This window comes from Brienomyrus brachyistius, unplaced genomic scaffold, assembly GCF_023856365.1.
Source record: "Brienomyrus brachyistius isolate T26 unplaced genomic scaffold, BBRACH_0.4 scaffold71, whole genome shotgun sequence".
NCBI classification, from domain to species: domain Eukaryota; kingdom Metazoa; phylum Chordata; class Actinopteri; order Osteoglossiformes; family Mormyridae; genus Brienomyrus; species Brienomyrus brachyistius.
Genome location: NW_026042346.1, coordinates 1,133,958 through 1,161,515, shown reverse-complemented (window position 1 = coordinate 1,161,515; position 27,558 = coordinate 1,133,958). Strand labels below are relative to the sequence as shown.

The 27,558-nt window shown below is 44.8% G+C and overlaps 1 protein-coding gene across 1 annotated transcript; it reads left to right on the top strand.

The window, feature by feature from the left end:
• Window positions 1-1,917: 1,917 nt before the first annotated feature.
• On the top strand, window positions 1,918-27,447 carry LOC125726405 (F-box only protein 11). The gene is made up of 22 exons (XM_049002741.1): window positions 1,918-2,257; window positions 15,651-15,778; window positions 16,333-16,414; window positions 16,933-17,077; window positions 17,267-17,396; window positions 17,551-17,634; window positions 20,020-20,155; window positions 20,281-20,387; window positions 21,593-21,704; window positions 21,822-21,928; window positions 22,088-22,225; window positions 22,504-22,721; window positions 23,033-23,213; window positions 23,914-24,036; window positions 24,154-24,239; window positions 24,548-24,624; window positions 24,891-25,034; window positions 25,632-25,742; window positions 25,887-25,994; window positions 26,112-26,220; window positions 26,300-26,398; window positions 26,526-27,447. Exons 1-22 carry the CDS (start codon window positions 2,170-2,172, stop codon window positions 26,653-26,655), a joined length of 2,643 nt encoding a protein of 880 aa, XP_048858698.1. The 5' UTR covers window positions 1,918-2,169; the 3' UTR covers window positions 26,656-27,447.
• The last annotated feature ends 111 nt before the right edge of the window (window positions 27,448-27,558 follow it).

Genomic DNA, 27,558 nt, shown 5'->3' with positions numbered 1-27,558 from the left:
GATGACTGTATTGCTTTGATTTTCCAAACAAGGCTCTGTCGTTTTAGCTGGGGAATCGAGGTTAATGTACCATTCCGTCAATAAGCGCTGTGGGATCTCTCAATCACTGCAGCCAATAGGCCCTCCATTTGGCAACCTACACAAAGAATGCAGTGGCTCCTTCACTGCACCAGGGCAGCAGGATTTTCTCTTGTCCGGTGGGAAGGGCTCCCCCCTATTGGCTTGGCACTGCCACTTCCTGCAGCAACCTGGGTTGCCCTAGAGGTCCAAATCCCAGCAAAGCGTACACAAGCCCCACCGTATTTAGCGTCAGCTTCCGGGCAAGCAAGCGTGACAGGACAGTATGGCCGTTGGCACTGTGCGTTTTCGTGAGCGTTACACCTACTCAGTAACATGTATTCTATTTCAAGGGGATTTTACACGTGCAGACAGCCCTTCGCACAGCCCAGATACTCTGCTGGGGGGCGCCTGGGCTGCAAGGTCCCACATGTGACAGTCCTGTGCTATCAGGCCACAGCTTGAGCTCAGTGCTGCCTATAGTAACAAGTCAAAGGTCACACTGCACACTTTTCAAAACCATAAACATTCAGACAAACAACGCAGTGAGTACAGTGATGCAGTCTTCACTGTCAGTCCCCTCATCCCATATTTTACACTGGTCAAAGGTTTTGAAAGTTTAGTTGGAAAAGTGGGTGCTTCACAAAAGCCAATCCTTTGCATTGTCAGAAAAGGGACTGTCTGACTAACAAGGCTGAACCCACCCCAACTTGCAATCACAAATGCTGTTTTTTGTTGGAAACTTAAACCCAGCACACGCTGGAGTCTTTGACAACACCCTGGAGTCACTTATTAAAGTGAATTAATGTGCTGTACACAGTATTTGGTACTGAATAGGGATTACACTGCCTGAAACAGCTCCTCACCATCTGTGGAATCTTAATCTTACAGTCCCCAACTGGGCTTTGGGGAGCCTCTTAGAGAACAATACAGATAGTAAGATACTGCAAGGGATTAACCCACAGAGGAACTAAAATAAGACCACAAGACAGCTCTGAATATTGTGATCTAAGTAATAACTAAAAGCAGTATGTTTTCCTTTTGTCTTAATTATATTTTTATTATTATGTCTTAAATTATAAACGGGCAAAAAAGAAAACAATGGGAATTCTTTTCTTTATTAAGTCAACGGTTTTATGTTTTGTGCTTTAAAGTGACGATTTCCCACGATATATTGTGCAAACCACAGAAGGACCAATTCTCTTTAGTGTAATCATTAAAATAAAACCGACTGATATCACACCAAATTAATAATACTTTCGTAATTATTCTTTTAAGAAACACCCATCTGTATTACTGTATGTGATAATAATTCGTTTTTAAATAGATATTTCTAAAAATAACACATTGTTTAATTTTCACTGTAAGACCTGAAAAACCACTTAACGTATGTGGCAAGTTCTTTCATTTTTGCGAGGTACTACTAGTCCATTTTCCAGCAAATTCAAAATACATATTTGAAAACCTCTTCAGCATGCCTGACAGAGAGGGGCAATAATGTGCCCATTGTTATTCCATGATGCACCAGTGGATTCGTTCTGGTGTCACAGGCAGGCGCGTCCACGTAATGTTGTCAGTGACAACGAGAACAACATTTCAGGTTCACATACCCAAGACTGCAACCGTAAAAATCGAGCTTACAGTACTTCTCTCATTTTCCCCTTTTGTATGTTAATATATATATATATATATATATATTTTTTTTTTCCTTTTTTTTTATTTCCACTCTCCGGCATGCAAGTCAAGACTGGGACGTCGTTTAATACGGACATTTCTATTTGGTACCGCGACTAAAAGGTATGAGACGGAGAAGGTGATTGGTTGGGGGGTTTTCCGTGTGTCTTTTTTTGTGTGTGTCCCTGTGAGTAAATGGCTCCTCCTGCTAGAGAGACGGAGCTGAAAGAGCGGAGAACTGGGGGGGAACATTAAGAAAAAATATAAATAAAAACCGATTAAATATATATATACATATATATATCATCCGTAGCCGCCTCGCCAAGAGCGTTGTACAGTAGGACATTAATGGATTTCTCGTTTTGATCTGAATGTTACAACTCGGTCTGTATTAGAGGGAAGGGTTCGGTATTTTCTTTTAGGTAATAAACTCCCCAAATGAACTCCGTCAGAGCAACCAACAGAAGACCCAGGCGAGTGTCGAGGCCGCGCCCGGTGCAGCCAGAGAGGAACAACCAAGAGAGAGGTAAGAAATGCAATTATAACGCGCGTGAGACATAAAAATGCCTTTTAGAAAGCTCCGGGACGTCTCGATTGTCTGCGTAGGGAGTGCCACTGATGGCAGCCCTGGTTTGAACGCGTCCAGCGATCCGCTCCCACGATCGGCTTTGGTATCCTAGGAAACGCCGCGGCTTCCCGTCGACTAGCCGGACGGGCAGGCCGCGCTTTGTTCCGCCCGCTTTGCTTCCCTAATCCCCGCCGAACGAGACTTCTTTTGGGTGGGGGGAGGATTTGTTACATGGTGATAAACTGTGTCTTTCATAAACAAGCATACTATTCAGACAGATTGATCCATCTGCCTATATAGCGATTTGCGATTATTAGCCAGCTAGCTCCGCGGTAAGGGTTAAGTAGCGTAGCAGGCTGGCTGTTTAGCTAGGCTACGTTGTGTTTTTTTCTGCTCACCAGGCTGCCATTTTCAGGATAGGAGCTAATGACTGTGGGGTAGCTGGCCAACAAGCTAACCTTTCGGGTGTTTAGGAGACATTTTCCGGGACGTTGACGCATTTTAAATGACAGCTACATTGGGTATATAGATATATACAAAATACACCGGTTTGCAGTTGCGCCAAATGGGCAGATCTTGCCTTTAAACAGATTTCTCACTCGAGCCAGTTCGCCTGGCTACGCAGTTAAGCCTCCAGCTGTATTAGGCGTGGAGAAGTCTGTATTTAAAATATCTAGGTATAAAAATGAGGAATCGGGCCCTTTAAATAACCAGTGAGCAGTGAATGCGTTGTCCGTGAGAGTGGGCTTGTGTTCCTACGTGTACGCGTACGTGTGCCCCGGGGCCGCTGCGGTGAAACTGTGCTGCGCCGGGCCTTCGCCCAGCCGCCGATCGGCATCTGCGGTGGTCAATCTGGCACCTTTGTCCCCCAAAGCAGCGCAGAAAATGCGAGGGGACGGCCATAGCACCGTAGCAGTTTTATATAATGCCAAATGAAAAAACGAACGAACAGTTTATTATGGTGGGGCCCAGGTGATCAGCCCCTTGACAGCTTTGTTCATTCGGTCCCCCTTAAATTAAACACAAAGGTATTTAGAGGTACTCTGTAACCCGGAACCCTCCCCCCCCCGTTTCCAACTAAAACATGCTTTGTGCCGAGTTACAGGTGTCCTGGGCAGTCACTGTAAGCTGGTAATCAGCTGTGAGTGGGGCGTAATTAAGGAAGCATCTGGGCTGATTTGAGTCATAAATCTGTGATTGTTTTTGGAAACGTGTAAAAAGGAAACACGTTTTTCGTGTCGGAGGTGACTCCGATCTAAAGAAAATACTTGAATTCGTCTGTCCAAACTGGTTAAGGAAAAATCATCAGTATGTAATATCTTAAGAAACCAATTTTAAGGCTTTGGCTATTCTATTTTTGAACTATTTGCTTGGAAATGAAAGGGGTTGTGGCTTTGGAGCCACATTAAGGAACTTACATTAAGGACGTCTGACAGTATTTTGCCTTGCAGCTGTATGTGAGCTATGACAATTTTGCTAAGGTTACGTTTAGAGGGGAACCTTATCTCCAGGAATGTGCTTGTTGCACTGGTGTTCCCAGTGCAGAAAAGTGCAGTGACCTGTCAGATTAAACCCTCTGCAGTTAAGGCGATGGCCTGGTGACACCATGTTTATAGCAAAGGTAAACCCTTTCCTTATACACGGGTTATATAATGAGTTTGATTTGATAATCGCTGTCAGGTTCTATAGTTTAGGGTGGGTTGTTGTCGCTCAGGCCACCCCCGCTTATCAGCTGAATATTATTTTGCATGGGTGCTTGCGAATATCTAGGTTTGAGTCCATGGACCATCACCTCCACTATCGTTTCTTTTCGATAATGTACATTAAAGCATTCGGCTTTAATTTACATGTGGATTAGAAAGGTCCCATGTGGAGAATTAGACATTTTTGCCTATTGAATTGTGAGTAGACTTTGAACATGCTCCTGTTTATATGGGAAGGGCAGAGAGAGGAGAGGGTCTATCGCTTGGACCTTTTGTCTTGCTAGGTGGTGTATTATTGATTTGTTTATTGACGGCAGAGGCCATGCTTGGGCTAGTGGCACCGAGACAGGGTTGCGTGGATTTATGGCTGCTTACCAGACAAGAGCACCCGCGTCTGCCAGTTCAGAAATGAAGCATACAGTTATGGGAATTAAGCAAAACGTAATTTTACATTTAGACTTTCAAATATGTGGTTTTAGCTGTGCACTTTATGTCTTGTCTTCCTAAGGTATGACTGTTGTCCTCTCAAAGAAAATAAGATAGAATGGTCATGCATAATGAATGATGGGGGGCTGTGGATTTTATTATTAGTTATTTACATTACAATAATGGGTAGCAGTGGGTAACTTAGCAGTAGTGTATGGTAAGGTTCATTAGTGAAGAAGAAACTGAATGAGGAATATTGAACTGCTGTCCTGAAAGAGCCACTTTAGATATCCCTGTTATGTTTCATATGAATCACTTTAATGTTGGCAGGAATTTAAATTGGGGGCAATAACCTGCACCCCTCTGTCAGTGGGGGCAATGAGAGGACCTTTCATCTGGCATGGTGTGAGAAGCACCACAAAAGGTCTCCCTTGTTCATGTGACTTCACTTCTGGAAGCCTGGACCTACTGTGTGATTATCAGCATAGTTATGTTGGGTCTGCCTGAAAGCTTCTGGTAAAACCCAAAATCTGGAACCGACGACTGATTCACACACTGAAATTTTCAGTGTAATTTTGGTCCAGGAATCAGCCTTTATGTTTATTGGGTTTCTCCTCCGGTTTTCAATGGTACCAATTAAAAATATTTGATGTACAATGACTTGATTAAGGATGATTTGAGGAGCATTCAATGCTGGACTCTCAAACTCTTAAGCTGTTAAAATATTCACACTGTCTGCCACAGTACAATGTACAGCCTCCTCCAGTACTTTATAAACTAGGCTCTCTGCTGGACTTAGTTGGTATTGCTGGGACAATGGTATCATTGGAGTGACAGCATTAAGTTTTTATTTGAAGTTAAAAGGTGAAATGAATCCAGCAGTGCCCACAACTCGGAGCCTCAGATCTTTGTCATCTGTTAAGAAGGTTTCTTCTGCCATCATGGTTAACGGTGCCTGGGGAAAACCTTAGTGTAACTAAAGCCATTTTGTTGGGGGAAAAAAACTGTCCCAGCACCATGTACACACATCATACCATGTGGTGCTGGTCTGAGGGGTCAATGTCATCTAAACTCCTGGCTGCTGAACAGATATGTCTGTTAGCAATGTGAAGGTGGTGAGTCAGGTGGCCCTCACACAGCCCGTCTTGCCTTATTTTCTGCACAACCAGTGTGTCATGAATTGAAAGCAACGGCAAGATCAGCTGCAGCTGTGAGCTAATAGACACCCTGCTAGATGATTCCATCTTTGGGACAGGGGAACTGTCAAAAGTAGAACATGATCGTAACTGTGGGGCACTCGTGTTGCAGCTCATGCTGTTTGTCAGATCCCATGTGCATGAACTTTATCAATGACATTGATCACCTGCTAAATTGATTGGGTCAGAATGTACTAGATGGACCAATTCAGATTCCTGGGCTATGGAAGAAGAAAACAAACGACCTAAGCATCTCTATTTGACTGACAGGCCACATACATTTCACAGGTTTCATATAGCGAATTATTAAGGAAAGAAGGTAGCGTAGGAGCAGTTATTGGAATGGCTCTGATGTGTGTCATTCGGTGAGGCGCAACGTACAGTAAGAATTTCTAGCTATATGGCGGTTTGCATAAAGCTATAAAACATGAACCATCCCGCCAGCAGAAAACTTTGCAAAGTGTCAGTATTTTTTTTGTTTCTTGGTGAGAGCAAGGTTTTTCTGCCTTTTCATCAGCAGACTCATGATGCAGTGACTCATTTGCTCAAGTTTGCATATTTTACAATTTCAAAGTACTGTTGTGCTCGGTGATCCACTCTTTCATCTGCTGGTGTTCCAGTGGCGATGTGTGGGGTTCCATTCACTCGAGACACTGTCTAAAGCATTCTTCAGATGCAGTGCATGTTGAACGAGCAGCGATTCTCATTGTCGATGAGCCTTTGTAAGATACTTCAACAACATTCAAAGAAATGTTTCTTTGGGACTTAGTCTGTTTATTATTTAGGATGGATGGGTTGCATTGCTTGGTTTAGTCACCAGTTGATTGGGGAGAGCTGTAGTCGGTGTTTTTTTTGTGTGTCCGTTTTGGGAACAGATGTGTACCTCACCTAGGATAGCTTTTGGGATATGCACAGGATTGGAAACAGGGACGTTGAGTCTTGCTCTGTGCCATTGAGGCATGCTTGGACTTTTGATTTAGGAAATCATGTGTTCAGTCTTGCTGAATCAGATCTCTATGTAGGGAAACTTGTGGAACCCAAGGGACCAGGAAGCGAGGCAGGCTGTGCCAGCCAGTGGCAGGTAAACAAGCTTCCTGTGATCCAGGTGAAGCTGTGGTGTGATCTACGGTGCCAAGTACACACAGCTGTTTGAGCTGCTCTGGAGTACCATGCAAATGAGCCCTGGATTGCGTGTTTTTTCCCAAGGCTGATTTGCATGAAAATTAGGCTTGTTTTAGTGAGTAGCTAACCGTCAGCATGCACCTCTGTGCAGTAGGGACTCATGGTGTACCCGGTTTGGGTATTGTGGCGCAAGGGTGATCCTAAGCCTCCATGCAGTTTAACACTGCAGTAACGCTGCTCTAAAGAGACTTGGATTGATCGATTTGTCAAAGTGCCGGTCGTGGAGTCGCTGAATGGCTCCAACATCTTGAACGGCATAGAGATTCGGAAGCAACTGAAGTAGGCGTCAAGTGCAGGACCTGTTGATGGTCCATTTGCTACATCTCCTGCTTCTACTGGATGTCCACATCCTTACCCTGTGACCCCAGAGCTTCACAAATGACATGACTGTGATATTTTGCAACATGACACCAACACTCTCACTTATCTCTTCCTCCCTCTTGTTAGTATGCATGTCTGCTTCTTCTCTTGCTTTAATTTTTTCCCCCAGTCTCATCAGTGTCTCTTCTTCAAACCTCTCATTTCTCACTTGTCGCCGACACAGGAACATGCTTTTTAGAATAAGACAGTGGACTGGTTGAAATAAATTTTGAAACATTGGCACGCCTATGTTTGGTTCTCTCTGCTTTGTCAGTGGCTAGGTCACGTCTTGTCTCTGTGATGCAGACGTTAGGGGCCCTGATTCTCAAACGTATGGGGATGTACTGGAATCTGTGCACCGTACTACACATATTCCTCACTGAGAAGCTAAGCAGTCTGAGCTGTGAAAGGAAGTGCTCCATTCACTAGTAATATGCCATTTGTTTCCCTGAGACTCCATTACTGTCTAGTTCAGGGTTGGCTGTGATTGAATGAAACCAACAGAGCAATAAGTAAAGCGTTTATTGAGACGAATCTTGCCTTTGACTCAATTTCAGAAGTAGCTTGCCTTGTTTATTGAAATGTGTATTTCACAGGCTGTGTTGGACATTCAGGACAATGCCCAGTTTTCAAGGGTGATGTGTATAGTCAGCTTCTCTTTAAACATTAGGAAGGTTTTTAAAACAAAACAGATCAGATGATCTCACCTAAAATACTATTTTGTGTAGGCTGCAGTTTTTTCTTTTTTGCCGGGAAGGGAACGCTCATTCTTCCTGCACTCCGTTGGCCTCAACTCCAGAAGAAGAATGAAGGCTGGAGTGGTCAATTTATCTTATACTTGCTCTTTACTCCTGTCGTTTTCTTCTGTACTTCTTCATATTCCTCCTGTGTTTGTTTTGAAGTGTGCTGATGTAGTGCGGGCTGTGATCCTGACAGAGAAGTGGAAAGTCTCCCCGCATCGTACCCAGACCTTTCACTTTAAACGGACCGTTAAATGGGCCGGAGCCCCTCGTCCAAAAGTAGATCTACGTCCTCCTCCTCAGAGCAAGTATGAATGCTTCTGCTGCTGGCTGTTACGATGGAGAAGATGACTGCTTAGCCCCACTGACCCCTATGGGGGCGTGAGGCTGTGTAACAGACCCCAGCCATGAGCTGTATATTGCAGAGCTGATCTGAGGTACTGAAGTTGCCTGTATTTTGGCAATTATGTATTATGGGCTAGTGCATCCTGTACTTTATATTGGATGGTTTGTGCTGTTAGGTTCCTGCTCTTATAGCAGTTCATATAGTAGGCTTTCTCTGTTTACGGGCTTGTATTTAATCCATGTATAAAACTCTTTGGAAAATGTACTGTACTCAGGATTGCAAAAGCTTGCAGTAATTGCTATAAGCTCAGGTGGGTTTCGTGCAAGGGCAGCCTGCAGTAGGATGCCCTGGCTTTGCAGCAGTTGGCCAGGTATCCCCAGTGTTTGTGGTGGTTACAGGCCCGGTAGCCTGGGGGAGTCCCCGGCTACCAGAGCAACAGCCCATTGGCGAGGCACAGCCGCTGCCGAGATACCGCAGGCACACAGTGCGGTTGCAGACCAGCCACCACGGGCTCGCACCACCTCCCAGGTAAAACGTGCATCTCTACTGTCCACTGTAATCTGAGTCTGAAAGGGCTTGCCACCTAAACTCCACTGTCTTTGCCGTTAATTCTGCCCTGCCTCTGGGGAGGGCAGCCTCCCTTTTGTAGCTAGATGAAGAATTATGCCTCTTCGAGCATTTACAGTTTCTCTTAGCTGTAATGGAAGAAAACACCGCATTTATATTTTCATCCCTTGTTCTTTCTCATACCTAGGTAACCTTTAGAATTATTACATAATTATTATATAACGTGTAGCGTCACTGTTTTGACTTGAAGAAATTTCAAAACGTGATGCGACGTGAGGCCTGTCTCGACTTCATGGCACCGATCAGTATACACCAGAGCTACACCACCGCTAAGTTATTAGGGCTGCATTTAAAGCTATTTCAGAAGTACGGCGTTAACGGCGAAGACGATAAAGACGGCAGTAACACTTGTAAAAATAGCACCTGAAAGACAGGTAGGACGCAGGAGCAGCTGAAGCAGCAGACAGCACTGTGGTTAACTGCAGGCTTTTTACCCTTGGCGCTGCCTGCCTGAGTTACACAACATACTCTGGTACTGTCGCCTTGAGCAAGATACTGAAGAATCCTTTAAAAAAAGGGTAAAATTTCGAGCAGCTTTGTGTAAAAGCACTGGTAAAGAAGAATACAAACATAGATCCAAATTACTCTCATTACACAAAGGTTTTACTACAGGCAATGTGGTCAGGACTAAATTTAAAAAAAAAAAAATCTGTTCGGTATTAGTCACTTGGGTAAAAGCCAACAGACAGATTGGAAAGTCTCACTTTAATTTCATTGTCTAATATGCCCATATGACGATGGTGAACACAGTGCTTTATTTTTAAAGCGCTACACCGCATATGATGCTGCAAATGGTTTGGGGAAAATGAAATATAATTCATACAAAGCTGAGATTTCACTGTTAACAAAAGACAAAACTGAAGGATGCCAGCAGCACTGGAGGAGGGGGGGCTGTCCCAGCTGAATCAACAAGCTTTAATATTGGAAGTATCACTGTTAGAGGTGCCAGCAGGTTTTTTGCTTGTAACATGCGTTTCCACGGCAGCGGAGTTGAAATCTGGGCTGCCACATCTAGATATTCTGGTTAAAGGGCTTCAGTAGTAAGTGTATGGATATATGGAGACGTAGAATGTGCAACAAGCTGCAGGCTCGCCATCGCCGGGCCATTGGGCCATGAATGCAAGCGACCAGTGTTGCCCATGTGCTGACGCAGTGCCTCCGCATTGCTGCTTGCATGTGCCGCTGGAGTCCCGCCTGAACGCCTAAGGTTGCTGGTTGATTTCTCATGTGATGCAAACTGAAGGCTGTGTCGTGTGACCCAACTGTAAACCCGAGGGAATCTGAGCGGCGATTTGTCAGTGCTTGTAAAGTCTGTGGGCTAGATTCCCAAACAGTGCCCGTTTATAAATGCACGTGTAATTTGCAACATCCAGAGTGCTCATCGATTGGGTTATAAGGCTTAATGATGTCGATCGCTCCTCTCTCAGCTCCCGAGTTTACCGCTGGCCTCCATGCCAGTGCACGGTATCAGGTGCGTGTGTGTGTGTGTGTGTGTGGCGGTGTCCGGCACAACCCGTGGCATTTCCTGCGAGCACACGAGTGTCCCATGTAAGTTAGAACGGCAGCAAGCAAACAGCTGTGGCAGTTAGCAGGACATTATCCACCAATAGCCATCCATGGTATCTCGTCGCTCTGATTCGCCACCACGCTTTCTGGTTAAGGCGAGTCTGCTGTTGTTTAGTTGCATGTTTTTATCTGAGAACAACTTGTATAATTTATCATTTTCACAGCAGAGTGGTTTTATTACTGGAGTTAATCTCTCTAAGTACCCTGGTCTAAGTACATAACGGCATCTCCCGTCCAAAGACTCGGCGACACGCTTTTGGATTCAAGCGGCATGCTGCTGTTAGAATATCTAGCTACTATTATTTATTGATATATACATTACATAAAATATTGAAATTGCACCATCTATCCTTTTCTTATTTAAGTCTGTTATGGAAATGTTTTTTTTTCCCTCTCCTTTGGTCATTTTTTTTATTTTCAAGAGCAACTGTAGGTGTCCTTTAATGTTGATGCGCTTTGAACCAGCAAAGGATGATGGGATTGAGGTTTTCTCATATCGCGGCTGGACTTGTAAATGTAGCCTGTGGGATTTCCCTCGGTTTCTCTTTTTGAGGCTTGGCTCGCCGTTCTGCAGCAGACGTAAAAATCCATCACCCTCAGAATCTGTTACAGATACACTGAATTTTCCCCCGGCATGCAGTTTGGGATCTGATTAAGCCGTTCGCGGTGGCCCTCTTCCAAACATCCTCTTTACACGTTTCTACTACAAAATGTTTGCTTTCTCAGAATTCAGCTTCAGTTAACTTTTCAATTTTTCAAAATGTTGAAATATTAAAGAATTGCAAATGGTTTCGGACCACACACACACACTCAAATGGTGATTCCCCTGATATCAAACGCAGTGTTATTACAGGACTGAGAAATGCCATTATATATTATGGCCAAATTTCCCTGTTCTGGATGAGCCTGTTCTGTGGAACATTTGGCACAAGAGATCTTTGTTTCCTGATAGATTCTCCTGTTCTGCACCGATCCAATGTGTATCGACCCTGCCGCAGCTCTTTACTCCTGTGCCGACGAGATAATTAGAACATCTAACAGCTTGTGGCTTCTCAGTACTGCTGCACTTGCCAGACGTTATTAGGTCCAGATGTGTTGCAGCTTTAAATCTCTGCCCAGTATCTTGATCCACCCCCCCTCCTCCAACCCCACCCCACCGCTAAACTATCCCAGATCCCCTTCTGTGTTCATTTCGTTCCCTGGAATACCATGTGTTTACGCTCTTTAGGAACTCGAGCACAAACACAACCAAAGCAATAAATGTCAGAGGGAGAAATGTGCTGCACATAAGTGCGAATAACGACGACTGTGAGTATCAAAGAGGAGAGTGTCAGACAGGCTTAAACTAGCCTCCTCCAGCTAACTTAATGTCGAGGTAAATCGCCAAAATGTAGTGAGAGTGTGTGCTGGGTCCCTGGAGCGCATCTGTTTGGACCGAAGAGCGTAATATGTTAACAACACAGGGCGTCTCATGCCTGTCTGAGACTGTTCCGCAAAGCGGCAGACTGAATTATAAACTTGTCTGCCTGACAAGTAATTAGCGGCATTAAAGGCCTCACCTATCCGTGACTGAACGATGACGACGGTATAGCGCTGAATGGAATCTGTTTGCTCTCGCCATTGTTCCTTGGATCTGTTGCATCACACAGGTGTGTTCATTGTGGCCTTTGTGTCAACAAGGTGTGTTCTTTCAAAGCTGAGGATGTCCGGCCTCCAGCTGGCCACGTTTGGACACGTGGGCGGCATGTCAGTTTTCAGGGCGGGAGCTGGTAATGGTGGTGATGGTTGGGGGTGGGTGGGTTTCATGTGGCCGCCGGCAGTGCCAGTGAGCCAGAACGGCAGCGGGTCGTGTTGGGCTGCATGCCAACCTCCCTGGCTCCGCTTATGGCCAGCCTACACACGCGCGTCCCTTTGATCGAGGTGCTGTCTGCTTGCTTTCCTTTTGCAGCACGGCCTTACAGTATGTTTACAATTTTTCTGCATGCCATCTTGAAAGGGAGCCGGCTGACATCTGAACTGTCCACGCAGCGCGATGCTGCCTGGGACTGTTAAAGTAATGCACTCAGCCTGTCCAGCTCCTCCACACAGATGCGTGGCTGGCAGGCTCTAGTGTGCAAGTAGCTACCGCTCATCCATGCAGGAAATATGGATTTTGAAACCAAACTGCTGCCGCAAAGATCGTCTCTTTCCCAGACCGTTGCATTTATGTTGTCATCTTGATAACTTCATCCAGTATGTCGTCATCTTGGTGCAAATCACTAATCCAGGAGTGAATGAATGAGGTCGGCCACACGATGCGTAGCTGTAGAGGACCTGTAGTAATTTGGATGCTGTCAGTCCATATTGTTAATGGGTGAGGTGCTGTCTAGTGCGGAGGCAGTAGTGGCATAGTCGTTTCTGCACACCACTGGCCCTTACTCTCGATCTCTTCAGCTGTAGTTGATTAAATGGGCTACAGACATTTCAAAATGTAGAACTGTGAGCAGTTGTAGCTGCCCTGGATAGAGGTGTCTGTTAAGCAAACAAGTCGCATGGAGGAGTCTGCTTAGCGTCAGCGGGGCCATGCCGCCAAATGTGGGGCACCTTCCGAATTCTGTCATTTAGCGCCGCTTGAGATACGGAAATGGAAACACAAAGGCGGATATCTCACGACGATATTTTATTTAGTTTCTGTGGAGTGTACGGAATGAGAGTTTGGCTTTAGAAATGCCCTGCAAAGTGTAAGAACACTGACCAGTTGTTAGGTAGCGGCCCTGTCATGCACCTCAGTCAGGCCAGAGGAAAAGAGCTAGTAATATCTTCTGGCTAGCTAGCCCCTTGAGCACTTTTTTTTTTATATAGCCTGGCTGGCACTTTTACTGCATAAATACAGAAAAAAACACATGCTGGCCAACTATCTGGGCATTTTGACAAGATTTTATTTACCATAATTTTCTAGGTATAAATACTGTCACTGTGAAAATAAATAAATAAATTTGCCATCTGTCTTTAAACCAGACTGAAGCATTGCTCAGTTCTTGTCATTTAAAAAAAATCCTACCCATCTAGAACAGCAAAGAGGAGTTAAGCCAACATTTACAAGAATGTTAATAAGGGTGACGGAGCCTGTCACCATGTTTAACTTCAGGTGCTCTTCGCCCGTCTGCAAGGGCTATGAAACACGGCCGTTTGACAGGGGGCTCTCGGCTCTGGCTGCGTCCGCATGCTGTCACAGGTCCGCATGACGGCTGATTCCGCCTGCTGTTAGCTCCCACGGCTGTAGCCGAGTGTACATTGCAGCGCTCACACTCCATGCCGAGACTCCCAGCCACAATTTGGAATTAAATTCTCCCCGCACCTTATACATGATACGCTCAGTGATTGCTCACTCTTCGAACTACAAGATGTCTAATGCAGTGTTTCCCAATCTGGTCCTTGGGGACTCACAGACAGCCCACGTTTTTTGCTCTACCGGGTGCTGGGAGGGAGCAGAAATGTGGATTGTCTGGCAGGTTGCCTGGAAGGAGCAAAAACAGGGACCAACCCTGGGTCCTGGAGGACCACGTTGGGAAACACCAGGCAAATCCGTTGAGATGCTGCAAACATTCTTTTGTTCAGCTGTCACACTAGAGCACCTTGATTATAAAATCCAGGAATGTGTGATACCTGACTGTGGATGGCAGGTAGCCTCAGCTAGCAAAACATCAATGCGGGGGCCCTACCATGTGCTGGATCCAGGTAGGCGAGAAGCACACAGTCTCTTTAAATGTAGAAGGAAGCAGAATGGGTTTGGCCTATTTAAAATGATTCCTTCCTAACCGAGCAGACCTACACTCATCAGTTTAATGGCACCAGGCACATTTAACGGAGAACCTTACACAGCCTTCTCTAAGCCGCTTGTTCTTTGGCTCAGTGCATGGACTGTACAGTAGTTACATCACAGGTAAACTGATCACAGGGCCCCGATATTGCAGTGGAATGAGAGATTTTGACCAGCACTAATGTCATCATGTGTTTTGGCAAGGGCACTTTGTGGTAGTGGGACGGTTTGAGTGTCACACCCAGAGTGTCTCACGCAGCCTCTGCCTGCCCACAACCCTCCTTAACCCGCTTGTTCTTTGGCTCATTGCATAGACTGTCATCCCTCTCAGGCTACTGTGTGAGATCTGCAGATTTGAATGAAAGTTATTTTCAAGTAACAGTTAAAAAAAAACAAAAACTAGACTCGTCTTTTCCACTGTTGATGTATAACGAGCTGTGCTCTGAATGGTTAGATTTAGGATGATTGTCTTATTAAGGCCTGATAAACCATGACTAAGTGAAAGGCGAGAATGTCTTCCACAGGACTCTTCTGACATTGTGTTTGTCAGTGAGAGGCATACAGAACAATGTTTTTCATTAAGTGCTGTAAAAGGACTGTGTGTGTGTGTGTGTGTGCGCACGCATATATATGAGTAGTATACACTCAAGTGGAGGAGACATGCTTAGAAGATCAGTGTCCAATCCAGACATGAAGGAACCACAGCCGTAATAGATTTGCCACATTGGTTCGGTTTGCAGTACTGACCAAAAACAGCCTCCCCCCACGTCAGATCTGAGGAAGAAGTCAGCCAAGACTGTGTCATTTTTAAAACTACCTCGAGAGTCTTAAATGCTGCAATGCTGTAAACAGTTTAATTTAGACTAATGGCTTGTATTTCTCTGGCGCAAAAACCTTTTGAAATGTGCACGGCAGTCTGGATTTGCCTCAGTCCTAGCAGACCTCGGAACTGGTACCCCTCCTTCCATTCTCTATAGCTGCTTATCCAATGTAGGGTCATGGTGATGCTTGGCAAGAAGCTAAACTGTCAAGTCCACTCTTAGTATCAACCACGGCGAAGGAAAAATCCTGCCATTGTAGACCTATTAAAGTGGCTGAGTTCAGACAACGTTCAGCCTCATCACGTCAGCGCGCCCCCTAGTGTCTAGCTTTGGTTGGGGTTTAACTATATAGTGTAGGGTTAAGTAGATGATTAGGGGTGTGCAGCCTTGGGGTAGGGGGTGCTTGGTCTTTGTAAATATGACAATGACAGCTAGAGGGAGGCAAAATTTAGCATGACCTAAGGAAAAACGGGGATGTTCACCAAGAAACGAGCATATCATGTTGACCTCATATATCACTTATCATATATCTCTTATCATGGCCTCTCTATGTGATGTATAATATATATGTTTTACCCTCCCCAGATGAGGATGTTCCTGCAGATATGGTTGCAGAAGAATCAGGCCCAGGAGCTCAGAACAGTCCATACCAACTCCGCAGAAAGTCTCTGTTACCCAAGAGAACCGCGTGTCCAACCAAGACCAGCATGGAGGTAAGAGTGGCACACGAAACAGACTTGCAGGGCTTTGATGCAGCAGTTCATACTTACATGCCGATTCCTGCGTCTGCTATTTCGATTGGTGTAGCTGTAATGATTGATAACGAACGGTCTTTTGCATCAACTCTGCTGGCATCCACCTTTAATGCCCTCCTGTCCCACTTCTGGGTGGATGGAGTGGATGGGACCTTCAGTCTCCCGGTAGCCCCTACTCTGCCTCTGTAAATCACAGCTCATATCTGGGTAGCTAGCTACACCTGAGCTATCCGGTCAGCATGATTTCCGCAGCCGTTTTTATCAATGACTTTTTGGGCGCCTACTTGTAATGGTCACGTTACTCTTGCCCATAATGAATATATTACTTTAAAGACTTCATGAAATGTGTTAAATACGGTGCGATTCATCTTGCAAACACATGCTGAAATATTACTTTTGCCAGTGTGTGGCCAGCGGCTGACCTAAAGCTCAGTCGATTGTTAGCTTTAGCGGCTGTCATGACTGCACGGTGTTCATTTCTATAAATGTGGCCTCTGGGATACCCTCTACAGGGAGCCTCCACGTCCGCAACAGAAAACTTCGGCCATCGTGCCAAACGTGCCAGAGTATCAGGGAAATCCCAAGACCTGCCAGGTAAATGGGTCTTAACCAAAGGGTTGAGATGTGGGTGTGGAATCTTGAATAAGACAGTGGGAGTTACCTCTGTTGGAAAAAAAATGCAACTATAGATGTTCCCCGAGTTACAGTGGAGTTACATTCCGATAAATTTATCGTAGGGTGAAAATATTGTAAGGGGAAAATGCATTTTAATACAGTACACCCAACCTAACGAACATCATAGCCTAGCCTAGTCTACCTTACACATGCTACCTTAAACTTATATTAGCCTACAATTGGGCAAAATCATTAACACAAGGCGTATTTTATAATAAAGTGGTGAATATCTCATCTAATTTATTGAAAAATGTACTGAAAGTGAAAACAGAATAGAATGGGAATACATATCATAAAGTCTAAATATCGTGACAGGACCATCGTAACCTGGGGAGCTTCTGCATATAATCTGGAAAAATTGTAAGTTGTTCTGTTTAAAAAAAAAAAGTCTAAATTGGTGTGGGAATGAATAGGAAGTCTCCCTCTCTTCCATCCAGCTGCCCCAGCTGAACAATACCTCCAGGAGAAGCTTCCAGACGAGGTGGTGCTGAAGATCTTCTCCTACTTGCTAGAGCAGGATCTCTGCCGTGCTGCCTGTGTGTGCAAGCGCTTCAGCGAGCTCGCCAATGACCCTATCCTCTGGTAAGACCCCCCACCACTTTGCAGTGTGATCTGCTTTGAGAGCGCAAGTTCCCCCTTACCTCTAATCTTACAAGATTATTCTTCAGAGATTAAGAACCCTTGAAGGAATTCTTGAAAGAGAAGGCGAGAAGTGTTTCCCAGGGTGATTCATACAGTTTGATCACAAACCATCCCTGTGTGACTCTGCAGGAAGAGGCTTTACATGGAAGTATTTGAGTACACACATCCCATGATGCACCCTGAGCCTGGGAAGTTCTACCAGATCAATCCCGAGGAGTATGAGCAACCAAATCCATGGAAGGAGAGTTTCCAGCAGCTAGTAAGTGTGCATAAGCTAAACTGATCTTCCACTTGATGATGTGGTTAGCTGGTGGCTCTCTACTGGCATCCAAATCTTCTATTCCTCCGCTGTATATGTCTGTAAAACTGGATCCTGCTTGCGTCTCCTGATTTGGATTTTGTATCACTTGCAGTACAAGGGAGCACATGTGAAGCCTGGGTTTGCAGAGCATTTCTACAGTAATCCTGCCAGATACAAAGGAAGGGAGAACATGCTGGTAAAACGATGCATTCTTCATGTCTCTTTTTGCAGGATACTGAGCAAAGTATACAAATAATTTTATGCTTTGTAATGTTGTTTCCATTAAGAGACTTGTGGTGCTTTTCCACTGCCATTAAGAACCGAGCCGTACCCAAGCCGAACCACAAACCAATGGCTTTACATTGTTAGCTATGTGAGCCGTACCCCATGCTGACATGGCCCTGTTTACTAATTGTAGCCATGTTGCTTTCAGTGCCCCCATGCATGCTATAATCCGTTGTGCATGCACGGCCGCATGGTGGCTGTGACTCGCTGGCTCCAAACTCAGCAATCGACAAGTCAGCAAATTCTGCATGTTTGGTCGACACGGTTATTAGGCAATACTTGTGAGACTCTTAAGACCTATAGGAGATGTTTATGATGCATTAATAAATTACATTATAATAATTTCTGATTTAAAATGCATATGCAGTCAGTCCTGCTGCAATGCGTGATATCACACAGTAAAGGCTGGTTCATACTTCTCTGCACAAACGCAACACTTGCATATCCACTCTGCGCATGCAGAAACGTTAGTACTTCCCCGGCAAAGTCACATACTTTGCACACGCGCATGTGTTGCGACGTACCACAGCAGAGAGGTGTGTGTCCCTTTCCCTTTGTTTTACAAATTCAGAGAGCCAAGTCACAGGGTTGCGAACTTTGAATTTCCAGTTTCAAAGTCTGTACTCTCACACACATGCATTAACATGTATGTAACAATTTAATTACCTTGTAAATAGAATGTGGGGTTTGCAAATTGATATATTAGTACCCAAGTCCAATACAATGTTGAATCGCATTTGTATTTGCGCAGTTTTCAGTCTGAGAGAAAAGCACCACGCAAACTCCAACACGACATGGTCTTAGCTAGAAACACGACTTACACACAAGAACAGCTATTCAAGTGAACAGTAGTGATGAACAAAGTTCTTTTTCAGTGAATCAGTCACACTGGTTTTCGAACGTAAAAGAACTGAACTTTCTGTACATCCATGCATTTGACAGGTTAAAGTATTAAGATTCAAAAAAATCTGAAACTATTTGGCAAATCATCATATAAAAACACACAGCAACCTTTTTTAAGTCACTTATGTTTGTGTTTCATAGACTGTCTGTAGCCTTGTTGCCTTCAGTGCCCCCCCACATACCATAACCCGCTGTACGAGCGCTGCATGCATACCTGGCGCATGGTACCCCCCCACCCATAACATAATCCGCTGTACGAGTGCTGCATGCATGCCTGGCGCATGGTACCCCCACCCCCCCCCCCACCCATAACATAATCCGCTGTACGAGAGCTGCATGCATACCTGGCCGCATGGTGGCTGTGACTCATTACTCTCGACTCTCGGCAATTGACAAGTCAGCAGGTTCAGCATGTTCAGTTCAAGTTACTAGGCAATTCTTACGAGACTCCTAAGACCCATAGGAGATATATTTATGAAATAATTAATGTATAATTTTTTGTTCTCCCCATGTCGTCCTGGGGTTTCCTCTGGGTACTCCGGTTTCCCCCCACAGTCCAAAAACATGCTGAGGCTAATTGGAGTTGCTAAATTGCCCGTAGGTGTGCATGTGAGAGTGAATGGTGTGTGAGTGTGACCTGCGATGGGCTGGCTCCCCATCCTGGGTTGTTCCCTACCTCGTGCCCATTGCTTCCAGGATAGGCTCCGGACCCCCCGCGACCCAGTAGGATAAGCAGTTTGGAAAATGGATGGATGGATAATTACGTTATTGGCCACTGGTATTTAATTCATTTAGTTTGGCCTAAGTTACTAACTTTTTGCAATTGCATTCCTCTAACCTCATTTCTGGATATGTGTGTTTTAGTACGGGATTATAGGGAACGCAAGGTTTTCCATGAACGCATTTAGCCACATCGTAGCAGAAGTGACAGTATTTTAAACAGCACTATAGAACGGCTGATGAGCTAAATGCGAATTCCCGCAAGCGAATGCTAATTCTGATACTGTTTGATGCTACTGTAAGATGCCGTTGCTCATAGACCTGCTAGCGTTATTTAGCACACAGTAAAAGAAAATGCATGTAGTGAATCATGATATACTCTGTGTAAACAGAAAATAAGCGTCTCTTCGGCTTTATGTCGCTGTCGCTCTCCATACCCAACAATGCCTTTAGCGATCTGATCCTTGTGCATTTTAAAACCAAAGTGAGCTGGAGCCTCGCTGTAACTAGTCTCTCTTGGCATTACAGCCTTGGTACGGCTTAGTTCATGTATGCCATGGGAAAAATGCCATTAGTCAAAATTTTTTCCAGTGATTGTTGCTAGAGTTAAAGGTCTGTATTGTGTATGTTTTAAATAAATGCCTTTTGTGTACTAAACCCCCCCCTCCTCCAGTACTATGATACCATTGAAGACGCCCTGAGTGGAGTCCAAGAGGCCCACTTCGATGGTCTAATTTTTGTCCACACCGCACACATCTACACTGACGAGTGGATCTACATTGAATCGCCAATTACGATGATTGGTGCAGGTAAGTGTGCCCCCCCCCCCCCACTGACCGGCTGAATACCTCCCACATGCCAGCAGCTCCTGTACTCAGCTTCATTTTTACAAATGGCGGCACTGCCCTAACTTCCAGCTATCTGTCTTACACAGCGCCGGGGAAGGTGGCAGACAAAGTGATCATCGAGAACACGAGGGACTCCACATTTGTGTTCATGGAAGGATCAGAGGATGCTTATGTGGGATACATGACCATCAGGGTATGATCCTAGGCTCCTGTAACCCCCACCCCCTACCCAGGCTAAAGGCCATTGCACGCCAAGTCTGTATTTTTCATCCAAAATTTTCACACTTATAAATACTCCCTTCATGTCAATCATGTTTACACAAACTCCTTCAAAGTTGTTTGGAACAAGTTCGATTTTCTGTGCTTTTCCGCATCCGTCAAAATCTGTTGATCATGATCTTGTATATATAATTGCAACCTTTTGAGGCTGAATATCTGAATATATCTGCCGATCACGTACAGAACTGGATTGTGGACGTTGGTGACCTGTGTCACCTGACTGTGGCTCCAATATTGTTAGCAGTTTCACACCGAAAATTTCTGAACAACTTCTCTGTATTCTGTTCCTGGTTACAAGTTCATGGACTGTCACATGTAATTGGAGTCTACACCGCCACCCCAAAACAACAGAGGATGGACAAGTTTGTTAGTTATCAGGGGGATTGCAATCAAAATGGGACATGCGACAAATTTCATTATTAAATGTGGCCAGGAGATCAATCTTTCGGTTTCACAGAATAAAAAAACAATGTAATGTATTCGGCTAAGTTTCCCCAGCACACCGGCAATATCGGACAAAAGTATATTGATTATCAATCAAACTATCCGATGCAGAAATATGGAAACGCAAGCAAAAAAAATTTATTCATGTGCTGCATGAAATGTATTTGAGGTACAAAAATAATTTCGTCTGTTCAGTCTTTGCCCCACTAATTATGTCTCTTTCCACTGACATTTTGAAATGCAGCTTAAAACGATCGGGATAATTCCGTAGTTTTCTTATCAGCAGATTTAATTCTCCCTGCTCTTTACTGATTCTCAGTATTGGATGGACCCCATATTTTCTCTCTTTTTCCCAGTTCAGATGAAGAGAAAGGACAACGAAATCATCCTCACTGCTTGACGAGACTATTTGTCTCATATTGCGAATTTTCGCAGTAATAGAATAATAAAACACATCTGCGAGGTTTTTGTGCGCAACCATTTTTATCAGATGACAGGTTTTTTTTTTTTTTAAAGCATACGAAAAGTTTGGACTTGGTGTGCACAGGCCTTTAGCCTCAATTACTGGAAAACAGGAAGAACCATCTTTGTAACCCTGTTACATCAGTACCTTTAACTATTTACATGTAACCTGGTTGCTGTCACAACTCTGACACTAATGACCTTCCTCTTTAGTTCAACCCGGATGACAAGTCTGCCCAGCACCACAATGCCCACCACTGCCTGGAGATCACAGTGAACTGCAGCCCTATCATTGACCACTGCATCATCCGCAGCACCTGCACAGGTGAGCCTCTGGCTTTGCGAGCCCTGATTGGTGCCCGCCATGTTACTGGTCCCGTTTCGCCTTTCTCTGGGATGTGTCACAGCACCTGATTGGTCATGCTTTGTCCTGCCACTGCAGTGGGTTCAGCGGTCTGTGTTAGCGGTCAAGGGGCGTGCCCAACTATCAAGCATTGCAACATCAGCGACTGTGAAAACGTGGGCCTGTACATTACGGACCATGCGCAGGTAAATATCTGTTTTAACCCCTGGAGAGAACCAGTGCAAAAGCTAAGGGTTATGACCATATCCTGTACCGGTGTAGGGCCCTGTTTGAACATGCAAACAGTATTCTCTGTTTGATGCTTTGCTTGAACCCTGGTGTCTCCTTTGTTCCACCGTTTTCAGGGCATATATGAAGACAATGAGATCTCCAACAATGCACTAGCTGGCATCTGGGTGAAAAACCATGGCAACCCCATCATCAGACGGAATCACATCCACCACGGCAGAGATGTGGGGGTTTTCACCTTTGACCATGGCATGGTAAACTCCTTTAAACAGATTTCTCCTACTGTTTCGGAATGTGTAAGGGCAGGCTGCGTTTCTTCACTGCACAACAGTGCCAGTAGTGGGTTTACAGTTCAGCTCGTCTTTTTCCTCTAAAATTTTGTCTGAGCAAACTTGTACAGCTGTCCCTGTTGTATTAAGAGTGGTACCATGTAAAGGTTGTATTTTTAAACTGTCGCTGTATGTATTATCTGCATTGCCATTTGCATACGACGCCTTTCTTTTAAAATATGGCTCTCTGTCTCCCCCCACAGGGCTATTTTGAAAGCTGCAACATCCACAGGAACCGCATAGCAGGTTTCGAGGTTAAGGCGTATGCCAACCCGACGGTGGTGCGCTGCGAGATCCACCATGGCCAGACGGGGGGCATTTACGTGCACGAGAAGGGCCGTGGCCAGTTCATCGAAAACAAGATCTATGCAAACAATTTTGCTGGCGTGTGGATCACGTCCAACAGCGACCCCACCATTAGGTTGGTAGATGTGGCAGAACAGGGCGCAGCTTTTCTGAAATACGCGGCCTTCTTGCTTGCAACATTGCTGGTATCCTAAAAAATCTGTACTGTTGGCAGATTTGCACCTTGTTATTCATCTGGCTTGCGGTGTTGTGGCATCACTTAATATCAAGTTTAAATGACTGTTGAACGCAGTTCTGTAAGAAATTCACATATCTTAAGTGTGCATACGAGTGATGTTTTTATGTTTTTTTTTAGTATGTTTATTTTTACCTCCTGTGCAATGTCAGCTTGAGCTTCAGTGTCTCTCATCCATTTCCCAAATTCAGAGGAAATGCCATCTTCAACGGCAACCAAGGCGGTGTGTACATATTTGGTGATGGAAGGGGTCTCATTGAAAGCAATGATATATACGGCAATGCCCTGGCGGGCATCCAGATCCGGACCAACAGCTGCCCCATCGTCCGCCACAACAAGATCCATGATGGACAGCATGGGGGAATCTATGTGGTGAGCAAGCCGGCCTCTCTCTTGCTCTCTCTCACACCCACACACATACACATGCGCAGTTTATATATTCCCGTTATTGTGGGGACTTTCCATTCATTTCTATGGGCATAACCCTAACCCTAAGTATGATAACCCTATCCTTAACCCAGCCCTGACCTTAACCATAGGTAACCAATCAAATACAAGACTTGGCTATTTTAATTCTTTGATTGCACTCACAGATTTTTTTTTATGAAACTGAGTTTTATATTACATTGACCTAAAAATGTCCCTACAAGCCAAAAAGCAACAGGTTTTATCACATTGTGGGGATGTTTGACACACACACACACACACACACACACACACACACACACACTCTGCAGATAATGCCTTTTAATATAGTAAATTAATCTTAATTCCACTCCCAACCAACAGAAAAACATAAAATTATAGGAGGGCAGTTTTTTTGCAATGTACTTGCAATGATACTGTATACCCTAAGTGAACAGACAGACAGACCGACACACAGACAGAGAGACACATACACACACACACACACATACACCCCCTTGTAGGTGGCTTGGAGCAGTCTCCCATATGGCAAACACTTGGATCACAGAGAAAAAAACTTGTCAAAGCTGTCAAAGAGGGTGACTAGCAAAAAATCAGGGGACTGAATGTGGACAGAAAGCTAACTAGTTTTCCTCACCCCATCCAGCATGAAAAGGGCCAGGGGGTGATTGAGGAAAATGAGGTGTACAGCAACACCCTGGCGGGGGTGTGGGTAACGACAGGAAGCACGCCCGTCCTGAGGAGGAACCGGATCCACAGCGGCAAACAGGTGTGAAGGCGAAGACTCTCAACGCTACCATTAGTGCCATGATTTACCCTGATAGTCTGAATGTAAATGTATAAAGTATATTGTCCCATGGAAACTGTAGCTGAATCTGTTAAACAGGTTGGGGTGTATTTCTATGACAACGGTCATGGAGTTCTAGAGGATAATGACATCTACAATCACATGTACTCTGGAGTCCAGATAAGGTGAGTCAGCTATCAGTTTGGAGTCAGACTCGGCACCAGCACCAAACACTGTAGCATCAGGCAGAGCACCGGCAGTGTCTGATAGGAGGAATCCCCATTCTGAACGCGCTTTGATTGGCTAGCCCCCAGATAAAAGACAACACACACATTCTTTCTATGTTTTGCAAAGTAAGGAATGTATGCTTTTATTAGGTCTACCCAGCCGTGTATGTGGGACAGCAAACTGAGATGAACTGTAAATACCTGCAAACAATATATTCTCAAGTTATTTCCTGCATGGAGCTTATTGGTCCTTTGGTTTTATATAGGACTGGTAGCAACCCCAAGATCAGAAGGAACAAGATCTGGGGGGGGCAGAATGGAGGCATCTTGGTATACAACTCTGGTAAGGAGTTTGTCCATGACCCTGGACTGCATCTCACATCCTGTAGCTTATTTGCATAACAGGAGACTTACGGAGAACAAAGAAGGTCCTATTGTGTGAAACCACAATTGCCATTTACTGGCTTAACAAATGGGTTGTAAGAGCCCTGTTGTCCAGCATCGTGCTCCACAGTGCCTCCTTATGGTGACTGTCCAAAGTGTCTCACAAGCTACACTGTAGCTAAAAAATAAAGGAACTATCTAATCTGTCTGGCACTTCTCTCACAGGATTGGGCTTCATTGAGGACAATGAGATCTTTGACAATGCCATGGCAGGAGTGTGGATAAAGACCGACAGCAACCCCACACTACGCAGGAACAAAATTCACGATGGCAGAGATGGTGGGATCTGTATATTCAATGGAGGACGAGGTACATGCGGACTCGCCATTTAGAAGAAATGATTCTGTAGATGGCATGCAAAACCCCCCATAGTTTTAAATATGGATCTCCAGGTCTCATTCCAGACATCCAGTCTTCTTCGTGGTGCAACACCAACAAGATTGGTTCTTTTTAAAGCTCATTATCTGAACTTGCCAGTTTTCATAGAACTGTGATCTCTCAGTCAACAAAATGGATAAACATGAGTGCAGTTTGATAGCAATTCCAGACATTTTGCCAGCATTCTCTAAGAACTGCAAGGGTGCACCCTCCCATAATTTGTCCCCATTAAAAATGGTGTTTACTTGTTTACCTGTCAGCACAATGTGAAATTTCTAGTTTTGGAAGAGCTTACTATTTCCTATCCTTTTACCTTGGTTTTGTCAAACACAGAAAAACATTAAGCATCAGAGTATAATGCTGGTGAGTTGAATTGTAAAAGCAAAAATAAAGCTGCAATATTGGATTACATCAGCTTGGCAGAACTGGTAGAGGGAGAAAACACTGTCCTAGCACTAATGGCTCAACAGGGCGCCATCTGCTGGAGCTGAACAGTGACAACAACCCTGCTGTGTTGTTTGTCTGTAGGGCTGTTGGAAGAGAACGACATTTTCAGGAATGCCCAGGCGGGCGTTCTCATTAGTACCAACAGCCACCCAGTACTGCGCAAGAACCGAATATTTGATGGCTTTGCCGCAGGTGAGTAGAGATGAAGAAAATGGAGAGGAGGGAGAGACTGTCACTGATGCAAGGTGTCCCTTTGTAGAGGTCATGCGTGTATAATATGTAAGAAAATAATAGTGTGATGCAATCTCAAACGTACATTAATCTTTTCTGACTCAGGAATCGAGATCACGAATCATGCCACAGCGACCCTAGAAGGCAATCAGATCTTCAACAACCGCTTTGGAGGGCTGTTTCTGGCATCTGGCGTCAATGTTACGATGAAAGGTAGAGAGACGAATGAGCAAAAGCCACTGTGTGAATCCACATGGCTGGCATCTTAGCACTGAGGAAGGACCGCAAGCCGTTTCCGTATGTTTATAGTCTGCTCTAATCACTCCCCAGATAACAAAATACTTAACAATCAAGATGCCATTGAAAAGGCTGTAAGCAGAGGTCAATGCCTGTACAAGATTTCCAGTTATACCAGCTACCCAATGCACGATTTCTACAGGTAACGGTCACCACTACAGGCCTCGCGCATCAGCGCTTCGACAAACACGACCCTGACCTTTCGCTAACGTCTTCCACAGGTGTCACACCTGTAACACCACAGACCGAAATGCCATCTGTGTGAACTGCATCAAGAAGTGCCACCAGGGGCATGATGTAGAGTTCATACGGCATGACAGGTTCGTACAGGGGTGTGTGGGGGGGTGCCTGGATAGGACAGGATGATGCGTCATTACAGCAGGAGTTACATTACCCATTCTTTGAGTTCGTAGAGTACATGTGTAACATGCTGCCCCCCTCCCCTAGGTTTTTCTGTGACTGCGGCGCTGGGACGTTGTCAAACCCTTGCACGCTGGCGGGAGAGCCGACTCATGATACGGACACTCTGTACGACTCTGCCCCTCCTATAGAGTCCAACACGCTTCAGCATAACTGAGCTGCTGCCTCCCCGAACCCAGAGACTCCACGAGTAAGAAATGTGGAGGAAAACTAGAAATAAACGTTTAGACTAAAAAAAAATAAATAAATAAAAGGAGAGAAAAAAACTTGGACAATTCAAGTTGCTCCCAAGCTGAATGGAGACCCCTTTATCTATTTAAGAAAAAACACTGCTCAGCTGTCGGTGGACACGGTGCTTTCTTTTCTGTTCCTGCAACATTCGGACAAAGGGTTAACAGGCAAACGGCAGAGAGTAGTACTAACACGTTGACTCAGGATTTGGAAAAACGCAGGAAGGTGGCTTTTTCTTTTTGGAGAGGGGAACTGCCTCTGAGACCCCCCCCCCCCCTCCTCCCCCCTAAATCCAGCAGGGGTGACGAGATGGGAAAAGTGAAACTGCAGCTTTGTACAGAAACAAGCGGAGCCATAGTCCCCCACCAGGGGTGTTCCTGAACAGGAAGCAGATGCAGCCAGACTGCTACCCTGGCAACCGCTGGGCTGGTATATGTATGCTAAAATGTGACCTAGCACTTCTGCTTTTTAAAAAAGAAAAACGAAAATGGGAAAAAAATGATTTTAATGCTTTCTCATGTAGTTTTGTATTTCTAAGCAAATCTTACTGTACTTGAATGTCTCTTATAAAGTTTTTTTTTTTGTTTGTTTTGAGTAGCACACCCTTAGACTTGCTGTAATTGTACTCGTGTCCCAGTATCTAAGTTCTTTCTGTGAAAGAGAATAACACAGTTTGGATGATAACAGGAAAAAAAAAAGGCAAAAAAAAAAACAAAAAGCAACACTAATTTCTTCCGGCAATGTTACTGATTTTAACTGTCAAAGAAAATAAAAACATGGTTTAACTGTTTTCATGAGACTGGTTTTGACTAGACATTCTTTTTGCAAT